General features: G+C 42.8%; 2 protein-coding genes across 3 annotated transcripts in view; one reads left to right on the top strand and one right to left on the bottom strand.

Moving 5' to 3' along the window:
* The window catches only part of kif5ba (kinesin family member 5B, a), a 32850-nt gene extending 20300 nt beyond the window's left edge, over positions 1-12550 (bottom strand). For both annotated transcript variants that reach the window (XM_030773253.1, XM_030773255.1), the window contains exons 1-8: positions 12244-12550; positions 5480-5567; positions 4674-4747; positions 4350-4454; positions 3947-3995; positions 3748-3803; positions 1779-1866; positions 1-8 (exon numbers count right to left, since the gene is read on the bottom strand). The exon at positions 1-8 is cut by the window's left edge and continues 117 nt beyond it. In XM_030773253.1, coding sequence (XP_030629113.1) covers positions 1-8; positions 1779-1866; positions 3748-3803; positions 3947-3995; positions 4350-4454; positions 4674-4747; positions 5480-5567; positions 12244-12369 — 594 coding nt within the window. In that variant the 5' untranslated portion in view covers positions 12370-12550. The remainder of the gene's footprint in view (positions 9-1778; positions 1867-3747; positions 3804-3946; positions 3996-4349; positions 4455-4673; positions 4748-5479; positions 5568-12243) is intronic.
* A 2995-nt stretch (positions 12551-15545) lies between these two features.
* LOC115811245 (uncharacterized) overlaps positions 15546-18424 on the top strand; it is a 39467-nt gene continuing 36588 nt past the window's right edge. Inside the window, exons 1-2 of the mRNA XM_030773364.1 lie at positions 15546-15564; positions 16407-16521. Coding sequence (XP_030629224.1) covers positions 15546-15564; positions 16407-16521 — 134 coding nt within the window. The remainder of the gene's footprint in view (positions 15565-16406; positions 16522-18424) is intronic.

Below are 18424 nucleotides of genomic sequence, written 5' to 3'. Positions count from 1 at the left end.
ATTCATGTCTGTAACAAACACATATACATGTCTGTAACAAACACCCACACACATACACATGTCTGTAACAAACACCCACACACATACACACGTGTGTAACAAACACCCACACACATACACATGTCTGTAACAAACACATACACATGTCTGTAACAAACACATATACATGTCTGTAACAAACACCCACACACATACACATGTGTGTAACAAACACACACGCTCACAGAGTAACAACGCATCAAGACACACTCACAGATTGACAACACATCAACACACGCTCACAGAGTAACAATGTATCAACACATGCTCACAGAGTAACAACGCATCAAGAAACACTCACAGAGTGACAACACATCAACACACATTCACAGAGTAACAACGCATCAACACACATTCACAGAGTAACAACGCATCAACACACATTCACAGAGTAACAACACATCAACACACATTCACAGAGTAACAATGTATCAACACACGCTCACAGAGTAACAACACATCAACACACGCTCACAGAGTAACAACACATCAACACACGCTCACAGAGTAACAACACATCAACACACGCTCACACAGTAACAATGCATCAACACATGCTCACAGAGTAACAATGCATCAACACATGCTCACAGAGTAACAACGCATCAACACACATTCACAGAGTAACAACACATCAACACATGCTCACAGAGTAACACATCAGCACATGCTCACAGAGTAACAACACATCAACACACATTCACAGAGTGACAACACATCAACACACATTCACAGAGTAACAACGCATCAACACACATTCACAGAGTAACAACGCATCAACACACATTCACAGAGTAACAACACATCAACACACATTCACAGAGTAACAATGTATCAACACACGCTCACAGAGTAACAACACATCAACACACGCTCACAGAGTAACAACACATCAACACACGCTCACAGAGTAACAACACATCAACACACGCTCACACAGTAACAATGCATCAACACATGCTCACAGAGTAACAATGCATCAACACATGCTCACAGAGTAACAACGCATCAACACACATTCACAGAGTAACAACACATCAACACATGCTCACAGAGTAACAACACATCAGCACATGCTCACAGAGTAACAACACATCAACACACATTCACAGAGTAACAACACATCAACACACATTCACAGAGTAACAACGCATCAACACACATTCACAGAGTAACAACACATCAACACACATTCACAGAGTAACAACACATCAACACACATTCACAGAGTAACAATGTATCAACACACGCTCACAGAGTAACAACACATCAACACACGCTCACAGAGTAACAACACATCAACACACGCTCACAGAGTAACAACACATCAACACACGCTCACACAGTAACAATGCATCAACACATGCTCACAGAGTAACAATGCATCAACACATGCTCACAGAGTAACAACGCATCAACACACATTCACAGAGTAACAACACATCAACACACATTCACAGAGTAACAACACATCAACACATGCTCACAGAGTAACAACACATCAGCACATGCTCACAGAGTAACAACACATCAACACACATTCACAGAGTAACAATACATCAACACACATTCACAGAGTAACAATGCATCAACACACGCTCACAGAGTAACAACGCATCAGCACATGCTCACAGAGTGACAAAACATTCTCTCACCCTCCATCATAACAGACCAGTGAAATAAAAAAAATTAAAGAGGAATAATTTAAACTCTGGGTGTGTGTGTGTGTGTTTTCTTACTCGTGACTGCGACGTGTCTGTTTGATTTGCCCTCGTCGATAGTGTCCATCACTTCCTCTGGGCTGCAGACAAAACGTTCAGTGCAACCCTGCCACAGAAAACAAACCAAAAAAAATCACATCATCATGTCACTACTGTACTGCTACACCGGGACACACACCAGCTCTGTTGAGTGGACTTAAACATTAGAGTTTATAAGACGACACAGAGAACCTGTGACCGTGAGGACCAAGAGTATAGCCTAATGCCATCCTGGGGCTGTTAGTGAACACGACAATGTAAAATTGGTTTTGGGATGATTAAGTTGTGTACCTTAATGTAACCCTTAACGTCTGAAAAGAAGGCGGCAAAGAAAGCTGCAAATGGGTGCTACAGAAGAACCATAACTGAGGATAGGTGGGCCTTCTAACCAAAAATGTACTATAACTCAGAAAAAAAAGTGTCTATTTCTAAGCAGTGATTGGTGGAGTACCATGTCAATAACCTGCTGGTTTCAAATAACTCCCCGCCCTCTGAAGCTGACAGTGCAGAAGTAAAGTGTGTCAGGTGTCACAGATCATACGATAAGCGTTTCCATAATAAAGGTTTCACACTAGGATGTTTCTGTTAAAGGGTTAGACTGGAGCCCTGACAAGAACTGAAGATCATAAAAAAAAAAAAAACACTGAACACAAAACACAACGAGGACACACACACAGGACCCAGATGACAAAGAGCAAAAAACGATAATAGATCACACATGTGGCCACACAGAGACATGTGGGGACAAACAGACATGGACACGAGAGAGCAGAAATGCACTCAGATCAATGTAGTGGAGGAAGAAAAAAAAAACCATGTGGACATGAGACAACGTCCTTGGCAGGACAGACACAGAGACACAATCAGATGTTTACGAGCACAAACATGCACTGTGAGGACACTGTGAAACAGAGGGTGGTATAGGCAGAGATGACATGTGAGGACACTGTGAACCAGAGGGCGGTATAGGCAGAGATGACATGTGAGGACACTGTGAATCAGAAGGCGGTATACGCAGAGATGACATGTGGGGACACTGTGAATCAGAGGGCGGTATAGGCAGAGATGACATGTGAGGACACTGTGAATCAGAAGGCGGTATACGCAGAGATGACATGTGAGGACACTGTGAATCAGAAGGCGGTATACGCAGAGATGACATGTGGGGACACTGTGAATCAGAGGGTGGTATAGGCAGAGATGACATGTGAGGACACTGTGAAACAGAGGGCGGTATAGGCAGAGATGACATGTGGGGACACTGTGAAACAGAGGGTGGTATAGGCAGAGATGACATGTGAGGACACTGTGAATCAGAAGGCGGTATACGCAGAGATGACATGTGGGGACACTGTGAATCAGAGGGCGGTATAGGCAGAGATGACATGTGAGGACACTGTGAAACAGAGGGCGGTATAGGCAGAGCTGACATGTGAGGACACTGTGAACCAGAAGCCGGTATAGGCAGAGATGACATGTGGGGACACTGTGAAACAGAGGGCGGTATAGGCAGAGATGACATGTGAGGACACTGTGAAACAGAGGGCGGTATAGGCAGAGATGACATGTGAGGACACTGTGAAACAGAGGGCGGTATAGGCAGAGATGACATGTGAAGACACTGTGAAACAGAGGGCGGTATAGGCAGAGATGACATGTGAGGACACTGTGAACCAGAAGCCGGTATAGGCAGAGATGACATGTGGGGACACTGTGAAACAGAGGGCGGTATAGGCAGAGATGACATGTGGGGACACTGTGAAACAGAGGGCGGTATAGGCAGAGGTGACATGTGGGGACACTGTGAAACAGAGGGTGGTATAGGCAGAGATGACATGTGGGGACACTGTGAAACAGAGGGCGGTATAGGCAGAGATGACATGTGAGGACACTGTGAATCAGAAGGCGGTATACGCAGAGATGACACATTCAGCTCAGAGACACTCACCTTGACATACGGAACTCTGTTTTTGTCCTCATGTACAGACAGGTTTGTTTTTGAGACTGTGGGAAAGCAAGAGAGAAAGAGAGAGAGAGAGAGAGAGAGAGAGAGAGAGAGAGAGAGAGAGAGATGTATAAATGATCAGTTCAGACAAAGTGCTCGGCAGCAGGGAAGAGGTGAAAGGTCAAATGACTCCGATACTCACCATCCAAAAGATCCCGGATCTTATCAAGGTAAATCTCAAAATACGATACCTGGAGATCAGACAACAGAGCATCTCCCATGAGTCAAAACACAGAGCATCTCCCATGAGTCAAAACACAGAGCATCTCCCATGAGTCAAAACACAGAGCATCTCCCATGAGTCAAAACATGGCCTCACACAGGACATGCAGATCTAAAGCCTAAAATAAAGTCAGTTCACTAATCATCATTTAAAATGTACATCTTTAAAATCAAAATGTAAAAATTAACATCTCAAATTAATTAAATTAAATGAGAATAATTTAAATGTTATACCATAGACATAATAAATGATGAAGCAATACCAAACCATGTGTGTGTATCTGAGAAAGAAAGAGAGATAGGAAGGCCAATAGCAAACTCACTTTAATGTGAAACTCCAGGTTTTCATCCATGGAGTAGATGTAGTTGAAGATGTCCTGCACTATTCTGGGAATAATTCCCATGGCTTCTGTGTCATGGAGGTTTCCCTAAAGATCAGAACAATGTACACTTCTCAGTAACACACAAGACAACCCACAAGAGAATAACTCAGTCAATTCAAGTTTAAATAAACAAAAAAACCCTAAAAGGAGCTAAACAGCACTCAATACTACATGACAATGACACTAATTATCATTACATTATATTTCATTTCACTGAATGGCTCGACTACTCTATTCTATAGCATTTTAACTGTATGTTATTACCTCCATTGTGTGTGTTTTGCCTGAGGATGTTTGTCCATAAGCAAATATTGTTCCGTTATAGCCTTCCAAAACATCTGTGGAACGACAAAACAAACAAACAGGCATTCACTGGTGGTGTTAAGTCTACAGGTCTGCCAAATCTTCTCCTCTCCTCTCTTCTCTTCTCTTCCAGGGTCATCCCCGGGTCACAGACCACAGCTATCCCTCAGATAAGAACCTGGTCCCATGTCAGGAGCACTAAGCGGTTTTACGGAAGGTTCAGGTCTGTGGTGCTGAAATGTGGGATTGCGAGCTGGACCCGACAGACTGGGTCAAAACTATGACAGCATTTAAAGTAACCCCATAAACACCATGACCCTGTCCCTTTAAATACCGACTACATAACCACACGTTCAGAAAGAAAGAAGAAAAAGAAGGCAGAGCCGGTATCCAACAGGTTTCATAACATTTACAGACTACTTTTGTTACACAATGGTAGAGAGAAGACAACTAAACGAAACCTTAAACACACTGGTTCCATGGTCTCAGACACACTGGTTCCATGGTCTCAGACACACTGGTTCCATGGTCTCAGACACACTGGTTCCATGGTCTCAGACACACTGGTTATATGGTCTCAGACACACTGGTTCCATGGTCTCAGACACACTGGTTCCATGGTCTCAGACACACTGGTTACATGGTCTCAGACACACTGGTTATATGGTCTCAGACACACTGGTTCCATGGTCTCAGACACACTGGTTACATGGTCTCAGACACACTGGTTATAGGGTCTCACGGCTCAGAGTGTTGCCATGCCTTACCTTTCACTATCTTCTGGGCACAGGCGTTGTACACTTGCTCCTGGGTGGTATTGGACTGAAGAACTCTGTCAAACATGTACGGTTTACCCTGATGGGAGAGAGACACAAAGCAACGTCAACAGGGTTGGAATACACACACACACACACACACACACACACACAAAGTGTAACATGAGTTTGCAAGCCGCTGCAAGCAGAGAACAAATGTACAATTGAAAAGTAGTCTGGGTGCTGGGTGTCTCCACTGAAATTCTAACCCCTGAATAAGAATGCTACAGAGTAACAGGTCCTTTTCCACCATGGGAGAACCAAAACATTTTTTTCAGGTACCATTTTCCACTGCAGAAACTGTTTTCTAGAACCTTCTCCAGGGTAGGTAATTTTCAGTGGTTCAGGAACTACTGGACTGACCCATCAGTCCACGATTCTCTAAAGATCAGCCATTCATCAGCTCACTGTCTGAACTGTTAGCCCTTTTCAGAACAGCCAAAGCACAACCAAATGACATCATCGTCATTCCTGTATGGCCAAGGATGAGCAGGGAGGAACAGCCCAAGGTCTGATCTCCTTGGAAACCATTTTCCAGGACCACGCCACGTTTTTACAGATTGGTGACTGAATGATGAATCAAAAGAACAAGGTGACTAATGCACTGTATGAATCCTCTGCAACCATGTTCTCTTCACACACAAACACAGCCATCTCAGTCACCATCTACTCCATCCAGACCTCAGTACCAAGATTACATCCCATTGGCTGCTTTCTGTTCAGGTTAACCGACAGGTTGGACATGTTTACCTGTGAAGTCGTGTGTCAGCCTTTTGCTGTGTCTGAGACAGTCTCATCTACAGGCCCATAGCTCTCTTCACCTTCTCTTAAAACAGGCCTATCTTGGCATGACATAAACTGCCACCTGTCCCATGTTTACTGTAGCAGGAACTCTAACAGTAGTACTGTACAGTTCAGTTCTCTCTTTAGTTCTTCTTCAGGCAGTCTAACCTATTTACGGTACTGTACAGTTCAGTTCTCTCTTTAGTTCTTCTCCAGGCAGTCTAACCTATTTACAGTACTGTACAGTTCAGTTATCTCTTTAGTTCTTCTTCAGGCAGTCTAACCTTTTTACAGTACTGTACAGTTCAGTTCTCTCTGTAGTTCTTCTCCAGGCAGTCTAACCTATTTACGTACTGTACAGTTCAGTTCTCTCTGTAGTTCTTCTCCAGGCAGTCTAACCTATTTACAGTACTGTACAGTTCAGTTCTCTCTTTAGTTCTTCTCCAGGCAGTCTAACCTATTTACAGTACTGTACAGTTCAGTTCTCTCTTTAGTTCTTCTCCAGGCAGTCTTACCTATTTACAGTACTGTACAGTTCAGTTCTCTCTGTAGTTCTTCTCCAGGCAGTCTAACCTATTTACAGTACTGTACAGTTCAGTTCTCTCTTTAGTTCTTCTCCAGGCAGTCTTACCTATTTACAGTACTGTACAGTTCAGTTCTCTCTGTAGTTCTTCTCCAGGCAGTCTAACCTATTTACGGTACTGTACAGTTCAGTTCTCTCTTTAGTTCTTCTCCAGGCAGTCTAACCTATTTACAGTACTGTACAGTTCAGTTCTCTCTGTAGTTCTTCTCCAGGCAGTCTAACCTATTTACAGTACTGTACAGTTCAGTTCTCTCTGTAGTTCTTCTCCAGGCAGTCTAACCTATTTACAGTACTGTACAGTTCAGTTCTCTCTGTAGTTCTTCTCCAGGCAGTCTAACCTATTTACAGTGCTACAGGTTTCTTTGGTTTCCCTCCCAGGTTTGCCTTTTGGGCACGTCTGATTGGTTACATAAAATGGAAGAGGTGTTTGAACGGCTGGGAGGTATCCCAACGGACAGTGTATGGCTTTCTCTCTGTCTCAGACACATCTCTCTCTCACACACATACACATACACACTTTTCCAGGGCTTTAGCCATTCTTCTGTGTGTTAAACATGTGAGGGGTATAAATGCATGTTGGAAACTCCCTATTCTTACTTAACTCGGCAGACCTCCACAATGCCTTCCCCTGCATAAACTCCAGATTCATACTGACATCAGGAAGCATAGTGCTTATAAAGAGTCATTCAGCTGAATGAAGTCTTATCAGTGCCTGTCTGGATCTGCTCCTGTCTGTTCTTACAATGGAGTGGCATGAGTAAACCTCATTCCGCACCACGCTGCACCTCCCCACCACGCTCCTGCCTGAGCCCTCCTCCAGCTCTGACATGAATTTCTGTTACCATGAGAATCACTGGAAGGACAATAAACAGAAAAGGTTTTTGGTCGTGTGGTATGAGTCTAAGTCACCACACTGTGTTCCCTGGATCCCTGAGTGAGCCTAAGCCGGCCAAAACCTTCACAGGACCGCAGAGAGCCAGGCGGATGAGCTGATCTCAGATCAGTGACCATCTGACTGGCACAGTGCCCTGCTGGTAAAAATGGGTGTGATGTGCTGGACTGGTAATGGAAACCTGAGTGAGTCATCGCTCTGTTCTGCACCGCTGTCCTCCGCTGTGACACAGGACGGGACTGTCCCCGTTCCCACACCACAGTCTGAACGTCAAACAAAACCTTCACCCTCATCCACAACAGCAGTCTGCTTACCCTGCCACTGTCAGAGCAGAACCCAGTCAGCTACACGCTGATCAGAGATTCTCCATTTAAACTGCAATTTAGTCTAACCTTAGTCTTAAGCCTTGTCATGGAAAAAGAGACGGATTTTAATGTTTCTGATTAACCAAAAAAAAGGGGAACCCCCCCCCCCCCCCCCCCCCAAAAAAAAAACCAAAACAAAAAACCGTTTAGAGCCACATGCACTGGACAAGTTTTCAGAACGAGGTTTTAGACTCGGTATCTATATCTAATGGCCTATCTATTTATCCTGAGCAAAAATAATATTATATTATATCAATGTGAGATCAAGACCAAGATCAAAATCTCTGTGTTGAATGTAGTATGAATCTAGTACACAGGGGAGCCCTTCACCTGAAAAGCTATAAACAGATTAAAAATACAGAGTCATCGTTGTCTGTATGCGTTCCAGCAAAAGCCATCATTGGTCCCACATGGCCTGGTCCCATTGGCCTAGCCATTCCTCACCTCTGATTGGTGGAACAACTGGTAACCATGGAAAACACAACTGGGATTATCCTGTCGAGCAATGGGGAGTTTAAAAGCACCAGAGTTATCAAAACAACAGCAGCGGAGGTAATGCACACGCACACACACACACACACACACACACACACACACACACACACACACACACACACAAAGAAAGAGTCAACGCCCTGTGAGAACACTCAAAAGGCAGTTAGCACAGAGAAACAGGATGGACAACTTCATCCCGGTGTTGTGCACATTTAAATAGCCTTAGACCAGAGTCTTTAGAGACTTCAGGAAAGTTACCTCTCCGTGTAGCCTTTTAGCCTTCTGGCATTAGACTAAGTCTATACAACTGAACACAATGTGTTCAGAAAGAGACATGTTGATATAATCTGTCAGTGCGGGACCAGATCAGATATGACCCTGCACCAAAGCACTGGGAACAGTCTGGTGGAGACAGGAAATGAGGTCATGCAGTTCCATTCATGGAACACAGAGAGCGCGCCACTGATGGTCCCCACAAAAATGACTCTCCAACACACACACACACACACACACACCCCTGACTCTCAAACATCTGCGGTCATAGCGCCACGGTCCATACATGATTCTGAGACCTTTGTTACCAACGAAAAGTTTAAAAACAACTGTCTCCTTTCAAACAGATCCTGTGTTCTGTGGAAGGATCCATAAATCAAAGTCCAGGAAGAAACAGACGATTTAATGGAAGGAGAAATGTAATGTTTAACCACTTTAATGACGGTCTCTCACTCCACCTAACCCTACTGTCTCAAAGACACATACAGTCAGCTCGCACTCCACAGCACTCATGAGTGAGGGGTTTTAAACTCTTTCTCCTGTGAAACCGAGCAGGGAAGTGAGAAGCCCACTAAGAGCAGTGTTACGCACTACACAGCACTGGAGCTATAAGAGCTAAGATCATATAAACTCAGACTGAGATCTAAGGGTTCAATTTAAAGGCCCGACAAACAACAAACATGAGATGTGTAGAGCGTCAGTTTACACCACTGACTGTCAGGACAGTCCACTGCTACAACACCAGCACACCTCCCAAGGTGTCTCCCCCATCACTGACCACTTCTCCATGAGATAATAAGACTTTACGACATAAACCAGGGAATGCAGGGGACAAACGGATAAGGTTTGAAACTAGTTAGGGCAAAAGACAAGACTAAGCTATTGTCCCTGTCTCTTCTCTCTCTCTTCAATTTCCATTTTTTGGCTTCATATTGTGAAGCCACCTGAGAAGACAAAAAAAAAAAAGCTACACTTAGCAGTGCACTTCAACCCAGTGTTCAGTCTTCACTCAGAGACAGCGTGGGTTCAGTAGTTGTTGGGTTTAGTAGTTGTTGATGTGACATATTAGAAAGGTACTTAATCAAAAAAAAAAAAGTTCATGTGACACACACAGGACACTGAGCACGCAGCGAAAAGTAAATACTAAGCAACGTACAATGTATTTACTCATGTTAATCTTATTTAAACAGAAATGTCACGTCGAAATTTAAACTGCCAAGAGTAAATGGGACTAAGTTCTGTGATGAAGGGCATTTTTTGGTCAGTGGGTGATACAGTAAATAAACGGTTGGGTTGTAAGTTTGCCCATAAAATAAAACTATGAGGTGCTACTCTGACACACTGTCTAATCAGGAAGGCTGCTCTTTTAAAAGTAGATTTTATTCAGGGTTTTTTTTTTTAACCAACTCACTTTGAACTGAACTCTGTGCAGGCCTGATGACATCACACAGTTATGGCAGCCCTGGGTTCCCAGTCCCTGGTAGCACTATTGTCAGAACAGGGCCTATCACTGCCCTGATCTCTGCTCTGCACCACCTCTCACCCCCCCCACCCCGCTTCCCCCCAGGAGAGGGCCAAAACAGGGAGGAGTCCTCTCCATTTCCACCCCATTAACTCCACCTTATCCAGTCCCACAGACCCACAGGGAAATCCTCAGTGCTTCAGACCTGACATTAAAGCAAACGCCCGCACTCTATTAAGAGAGAAGAGTGCTCCTCCACAGAAGGGTTCCAGTGTAGCATTAGTTTGGCTTGCTGAAGAGCAATGCGGGGAGGGGGGAGTGGGGGGGTGCACGGTGCCAAGTCAAATCAAACTGAACACTGACAGCTGGGTTATATTCAGTTTTCAGGAGTCCTTCTTGATAAGTGCATGAGGAACAAACTCATGTCATATGTAACATACATGAAATGCAATGTGTTTTGATGAGCGAATTTAACTCAAACTAAACATATATATATATATATATATATATATATATATATATATATATATATATATATATATTTACATCCAAGGGAACCAAACAATAAAGTCAAACAGGACAAGCCAGTCCTATGTCAGACTGTGTCATTACTCGAGTTCTTCTCAGTTATCCAAGGCAATCTGATCTGTCACAGCTTAACCCAAACAACGTAAAAAAAAAAAAAAAAAACAATTCTGCAGCCTCAGCTCAATATCAGTATAAAAATACTAAAAACGGCAGTACGACACATTAAGTCTCTCTTCGGGACTCAAATTTATAACACGGTTAACATTCTGAGCAGATCTCCAGAGGGGCCAGGTCCAGGTGAGTCATGACACACCTGTGGTTTGATATCTCTAAGGGTTGCCACAGAAACTTAAAACATCGCCTGCATGTTTTTAATTATGAGTCTTTCGTTTTTTACACATTTGTTTCAATAAAGGCATCTGGTCGTAAATGTATCAAGTAAAATGTGAATCGCTGAATGGGGCGTCACTCGGCATGGTCCTGTTTCTACGGCGTCTTGAAAATGTACATGAGCGAATCTTCAGAACTTTTTCCACGTTACTGCGTATGTTAGGAATTGTACCGTCTGGCTTGTTGCCATTTGTTGTGGTAGTTACCCTAGTTTTAGCAAGAGGGTAAAATTGCATTCTTACAACAAACGACCTCACCAGCATCAGCGTGGTGCTCCCAATCAGACATTAATCTCCAGCAGTATTCATATTTGGCACATTAAAGAACAGACAGACCCGGGACGACACGTTCGCTCGGCTGACAGGGCAGTTGCTGCATAGCTAACAACACTGGCTACGCTAGCTCTCGATCCAACCAATATGTTTACTCTTGTTATAACATTAATCGTTCGCCACGATTAAGACACTGACGATTTGACGTTGAACAGATGTGATTTAAGAGTGCCATACAACACGTACAACAAACAATGACTTAATACCCACCCAGATCAAAGGTACATGGCTTTGCAATGCTAAAGTAGCATATCTGGCATATCAGCATTGAGCAAGCTTATGGCTGGGCAGCGGGGAATTCAGCAACGTTAGCATAATAAGTAAGCGGTAGCATAAATAAACTACGTGCGATCAGGCTGCGTCGGCCGTTATACCATCACCAAGATAGATATGGTGAAATATGTTGGCTGTGTGGCACTTATAAGGTCGCTAACGTTTGGGCCAGCCAGCTGCCAGGTCCCGTTAAAGTGGGTCACCAGTAGCAGCTAGCAAGGCTAACGTCAGTAATAGGTGTGGGTGGACAGCTCAGCAGTCATTTCATCCACGTAGGCCATCGCAGGAACAGCGAACAAAGACAACAAAGTACACCCCAAAAAACGCAATATTGTCTTACCCCAACGACGACAGTGTCTTCCCCTTGAAATTTAGGGATGTATTTGTCCCCTCTAGTAATCTCTGAACTGTTCAAAGGCCTAAAACGGCACATCACTTGAATGTTGCACTCCGCCGGGTCGGCCATCTTCCACGGTTACGGAATGGACAATGACAATAATAATAAAAGTGATCTACAGGCTGGAGGTGACCAGCGTTAAATAACTAAAAGGGGCACTTCCCCCGGTGCGGTGTGGCTGCAGTGAAAGTTCCCGATCAGTATATCTGCAGTGAAAGTCCCCTTTACTTAGCGGAGGGCAGTCACTTCCTATTCGATGCGGCAGCCATGATGCCGGTGGATAGCTGACTCGCTTGCCCCGTCTGTAGGGGCCGTCGGATGACGTCACCTGCACACACACACACACACACACACAAACAGAAGAACAGTAGGTTACCGGAGAGAGAGAGAGAGAGAGAGAGAGAGAGAGAGAGAGAGAGAGAGAGGGGGGGGGTGGGGGGGGGGGGGGGGGGGGGGGGGGGGGGTGCACTTGGCAAAGTATTATACAATCTAAAGTACTAATCTTCAAACCCATACTATATACTATAACAATATTATAATATTCACACTGGGAGACTATGCAGTTAATAATTTCAGAGCGTAATCTCTCTTTGGTAAATTATAACGTCGTAGCACTGGATCGCCTGTTCAGAGTGTAAATCTATGTCTAATATAGCGAACGTGTTCAGAACAGTTGTTTAGAGTGAAAGTGGCAGATGAGAAAACAGCAAAATCCGTATGACACAGTGAGACAGACACAAGGACCGAGCATCAGACCTGGGACAGACTCAACAATCAACTCCTGTGTTACACACACACACACACACACACACACACACACACACACGCACCTCTTCCCTCTTAATGAGTGTTTATTTGCATATACGTTCTTTCTGTACTAACAGTGGTGAGACAAACAGAGAGGAGCAGTGAGGTTTAAAACTTTACAGAGGAAATGAGCAACTATATCTGTATTACAGGAAATACATCATGATATAGGACATGCTTATCCTCAGTTTATCACTTCATCACTGCGTATTCTCCAGTCCTGGGGCTGAGGATGGACTTTGTACCAGAATGGAGGAAGTATCCCTACAGTGATAGGCATAGATAGGAACTGGACGATAAATCTTCCTTTGACTGGAAATAGGCAGGAGGTAGGCTACACGTTCAGTCAGGTGATATTTTAGACCAGAGAGTGAAGCAGTGTGAACTGGTGAATATGTGTGTAGGGAAAAGAGTCAGGCCAGTCACCACTGTGACATGGATTAAGAGTTTAGATGGTCACTGTCAGTGCAGTCAGACTGGACCTGGAGAACGCCAGTAAATCAGATGAGACTTTAAATGCTTTTATTATCCTAAACAGTGCCACAAATCACCATTTGCTGTTGACTGTTTACATTACCAAAGTCATTTTAGCACTTGTGTGCAGAGCTAAAACATGAAATTGATTTCTGTGATAAATTTCAAAGGGAAGCAATGGGAGAACAAGAGCAAGTTTTAACATGTCATAGTGAACATGTAAAGCAATACTGAGAGGTGGGGGGTCTTGAATATGTTATAATACATACACAGCAAATATTTCTGGGAGGCTAATGACCAGTGTTGAGGCCTAATACCAGATGTGACCCACCAGGACAAAGAAAGTCAAAGAAATCCTTATTTGGGCACACTGGTGCTGTATAGTTTTTTGTTTGTTTGTTTGTTTGTTTGTTTGGAGAGGAAGACTGCACATACACGTGTACTGAACTTAACACACTTCTCAGACAATGTGCAGAATTTTTAATCCATAAGGAAAAGAGAAACTATTATCATAATGGTCCTCCGCCAAGCTACATTTGATTATAAAGATCTCACACTGTGAAACTTTTTCTGACATCACAGTTAACAAAAAAACCTGGGCCCTTTTATCAGAACACAGGGGAATCAAAGCAGAGATCTGTACCTTCCACTCCAGTCTTTGGTCACATTATGTGCAACTGGATGTCACGACTCTCTGGGAAAACCAGAGCTCTCAAACTGGTCTCTGGAGAAGTTTGATGGTATAAGGGTTGATGTTCCTCTAACATAGCCGAAGGGCACCACCTTGTGGATGAAGGGGTGTAAAGCACTCCACATGATGGTATTCATGTGGAGTTTTACCCCGAGTTCTGGGATGAGCCCTGGCAGTTCATGTTAGATGTGAAAGATATGAAATAAATGATAAACGTATGTTCAGTTTTGGAAGATAACCTGTCCCAAACAAATGTACAGTTTCCCCAATTCTCATTTAAATGCTCTGTGCTGCATGAAAAGCCTTTTTCTTATGTCCTTCCCCTGACTGGAGCTCTTCAGAGACCCTGTCTTTGGACTTTCTGTGAAAGCTCTGGTCTGTATGATAAAGAGTAAAAGTAGAAGTCTGCCGTGGGACTTCTGCAACTCAGGAGTCTTTTTTTGTTGTTGTCGCTGCCAACTTTTCCTTTCCTTTCTTTTCTTTTCTTTCGTTCTTTCTTTCTTTTTTTTGGATTACAATGTTTTTATTAACAAAACATTACAGTGTTCCAATGTCAAAACAAAACATTACAGTGTTCCAATGTCAAAACAACACATTACAGTGTTACAATGTCAAAACAACACATTACAGTGTTCCAATGTCAAAACAACACATTACAGTGTTACAATGTCAAAACAACACATTACAGTGTTCCAATGTCAAAACAAAACATTACAGTGTTCCAATGTCAAAACAACACATTACAGTGTTACAATGTCACCAACATGCGACATGTCACCAACATGTGAGACTGAGGAAATACATAGAGAATAATAAAGTGCTTATGTTCCAAGTCAACGAGCGTTCAGTTTAAAAACTTCTCCCGTCTCCACTTCTCTTCCCTCTGCAGAAATATGAATCATTCCCGACCAGTGCTTAAACCACAGCACGTACAGAACAGGGTGTGTTTTTGATAATTGTCCAATACGATGTGTACGTTCCGTGCAACATTTGCCTATGCGCCTCCTCTTTACAGCGGTGTTAACTCTTGCGACGACGAGAAGTTTTCGGCTACAGAAAGTTTTGTTGGTCGTTTAGGATTCTAGGAAAAATCTCGCCAGAGTATCTGCATTCCATTTACTTCGGACGTCGGAGCTCTGAGCTGGGAATGACGTCACACCCCAGTTGACCGCATTTCCAAACAACAAGTCGGAAAACCGTTTTAGCCAAGTTAGCTGTTGTGAGCCATTGTTACCAATACCAGGTATTTTGCGCATACAAGCGCTGTTGCAACATGTCCACGGTTGTCCACGGTATGAATCCGTGTGGGTTAAACGTGGACGTTTCTGCTACTACTGTGGCTGCAGCTCCGTGGCAACTCCTACCATATCGTATCGTAAAATAATATACCGTTAGATTTAAAACAGATAATTGCATTGACATGCTGTATCAAGTGAAAAATATCTTAATAACGACACAACAAGAACACGCTACAACAAGAACAAAAATCCACAAAAGCAGCATTTTGTTTGATGTAAGCCTGTTTAAAGTATAGATTTCTGCTCTGACAGTATCATTCTTCCGAAACATCTAATAAAATACCCTTGTCATTCAGTGAAAATGTGAAATACAAAACCAAACATACATACATACAAACATTAAACAACAAGTATTAACATGTGTGCAGAAAAATACTGTAATTCGCTATAATTTAAGAATGATGTATCGCTTATTAATCTGGTTGGTGCTTGTTAAACGTGGATTATGATGCAGGTTTAATTAGTGGCCCATGGTAACAGCATGGTAGCAAGGTAACAGGAAGTATGCGATTTGAAGGGGGATGAGGTAGGACACCATCCCCCTTGTTAACAAAATGACCAAAATACACCCCCTCATTAACCTGCCATCCCCTTATATACTCTATAGAGTTGTGTCAGTGACCACTGCAACCCCCCCTGTTGGCCATTGGGCCATCCCCCCCCCCCCCAATTAAAAAAGAACAAATCACCTACTGGTTCTAGGTACCAACCAAATGACCTGTGGTGGGCCTAATAATGTTTTATAGTCACATTCAACAAACTGTATGCGTAGCGTTATTGCCGTATGTGTGTTGTGTTCTTTCTGGTTTTGTGGTCCGTTGTCTCTCCTCTCCCAGTTGCTCTGCCTAGCTTACACCCCTTGCTAACTGGTGCGCGAGAGGTCACATTTGAGCCACTGATGGACCCAGCTGCTTCCAGTATCACAGAGGAGAAGCTTTCAGCTGATGGATGGTATGCATACAGCAGTGCTTACAGCAGTGTGTAGCCAATGCATATAAGGGGAACGCAATTGGCTGAGTTTAGAGTAAACCAACTTGTGTAACCTCAAATCTTTATTAAGTAACATTTCAAAAAAATGCACAGATATTGAGGTCTGACTCTCCTCTGTAGCAGTCAGGGCCTGTTATCGTCATGCTCCAGCACTCTAATATACAGATAGGCTGACATTTATCACCTTACACAGCTTTTTAATTACCCCCGGGCTGAGGGTGCACAAGATGGTATTAAGTGGTGTCTCTCTACATTTTGAATAAGCCCCATAGGCTCATGTTTTACCAATTTAATTTCTTTTTTTTCCTGCTTCTACTGAAATATGAAGTACTTTATTATATGTTTAAAATTTGAAAATAACCCCTAACAGTTATAGTTCTGTGGGTTTTTGTGCCCCTTGTCAGAGCGATGCACTGACTTTTATTTTGAAATCTAAGTGGAATTTGGCTGAAAATGCCGCTCTCTGTTTCCCCCGTCATCGATGGTAGTTTCACAATGCAGCTTTTTTTTTACATCCCGTGGAGCAGAAGTTGGAAACTAATAAAATATCAAGAGATGTATTTCATTTCAGGGATCACAGCAAAGAATAAAAAGGTGTTGTTAATGCTGGTTTGTAAATATAGACACTAAACCGATAGTGAGTGAATTTTTCAGCTTTGGATTCAAGCGTCTGTGGGCAGGGTTCGTGTGGGACGGAGGATGGCAGGAAGAGAGCGTAAGTCAGTTATTTCATAATATTTCAAACTTGTGTCCTTGCCAACTGGGTTTAGCTGACCACTGCTCCACCTTTGTGGCTGAAGCACTATTTTCACCGTGGAGTTTAAGGATAAAGTTGTAGGGCAGAACTGCTTTACAATTCCAGGAAGGGCACCCAGCAGGGCTGCACCCAGCCTTGGGGATGGGTTGGGGTCTTTTTTTTTTTTTTGCCTACGTGGACTTTTTTTTAGTGTATGCGTACAACCACAGCTGGTCCTATGGAACCAAACTCAAACATCTATTTCAGAGGAGCTACCAGTGAGCTTTATAATCATAGCAGCTAAATCTTGCTGGAGTATCCTGTATTTTGTTATGTACACAACCTATACAATGCTTTACACTTGATATGAAAGCAAAATAAACAGCTCATATATTACATTTAGTTAAGCCAGGTGTTGAACCCAATAATGCAATAATGTAATAATATAACAACTCCCAATAATGTAATAAAAATCTCCACTTAACTCTATCAAAAGTGTAATAAATCCCGATTGTGTAATAACTTCCCAATAATGTACTGTTTTTTTTTTTCCTTTTTCTTTTCTTTGGTCTTGCTCACACGCTAAAGAAAACATTCTGTCCTGTGACCACCCTGGGCCTTGCAATGTGTGAAAAAGAACTGCTGAGCTGTTATTTTCTAAACAGTTTGCCCAAATCTCTGAATACTTTTTAATACACAGATCCATTAACACATAGGCTACAAAGTGGTATAATTTGTCAGCAAATAAACAGAAAGCTCTTCAGCTCTCTTTTCATCTACCATAGACCAATTGCAGTGCAACACTGTGTAATAATCACAAATAGATCAATTAAAAAACATTATATTAGTACACATTATTAGTACCAGTATATTATTACACACGATTATAGCATTGCCTGTTTGAAAAGAATGACTTACAAACTTACAAAAATGCATTCCCAAAATGTTAACGCATTACTGGTGGCATGTTACTACAACATTGGCAAAGTTATTACAATATTTGGAATTTAGTACATTATTGATTAAGACATTGTATTACATCATTGGGAAGCTATGATATTATCAGGTTTTATTACATATTTGATGCAGTTAAGTGGAGAATTTTATTACATTATTGGGAGTTATTAC

This window comes from Chanos chanos, chromosome 5 (assembly GCF_902362185.1).
Source record: "Chanos chanos chromosome 5, fChaCha1.1, whole genome shotgun sequence".
Taxonomy (NCBI): domain Eukaryota; kingdom Metazoa; phylum Chordata; class Actinopteri; order Gonorynchiformes; family Chanidae; genus Chanos; species Chanos chanos.
Note: the sequence above shows the minus strand (reverse complement) of the source record. Positions and strands in the feature narration are given on the sequence as shown.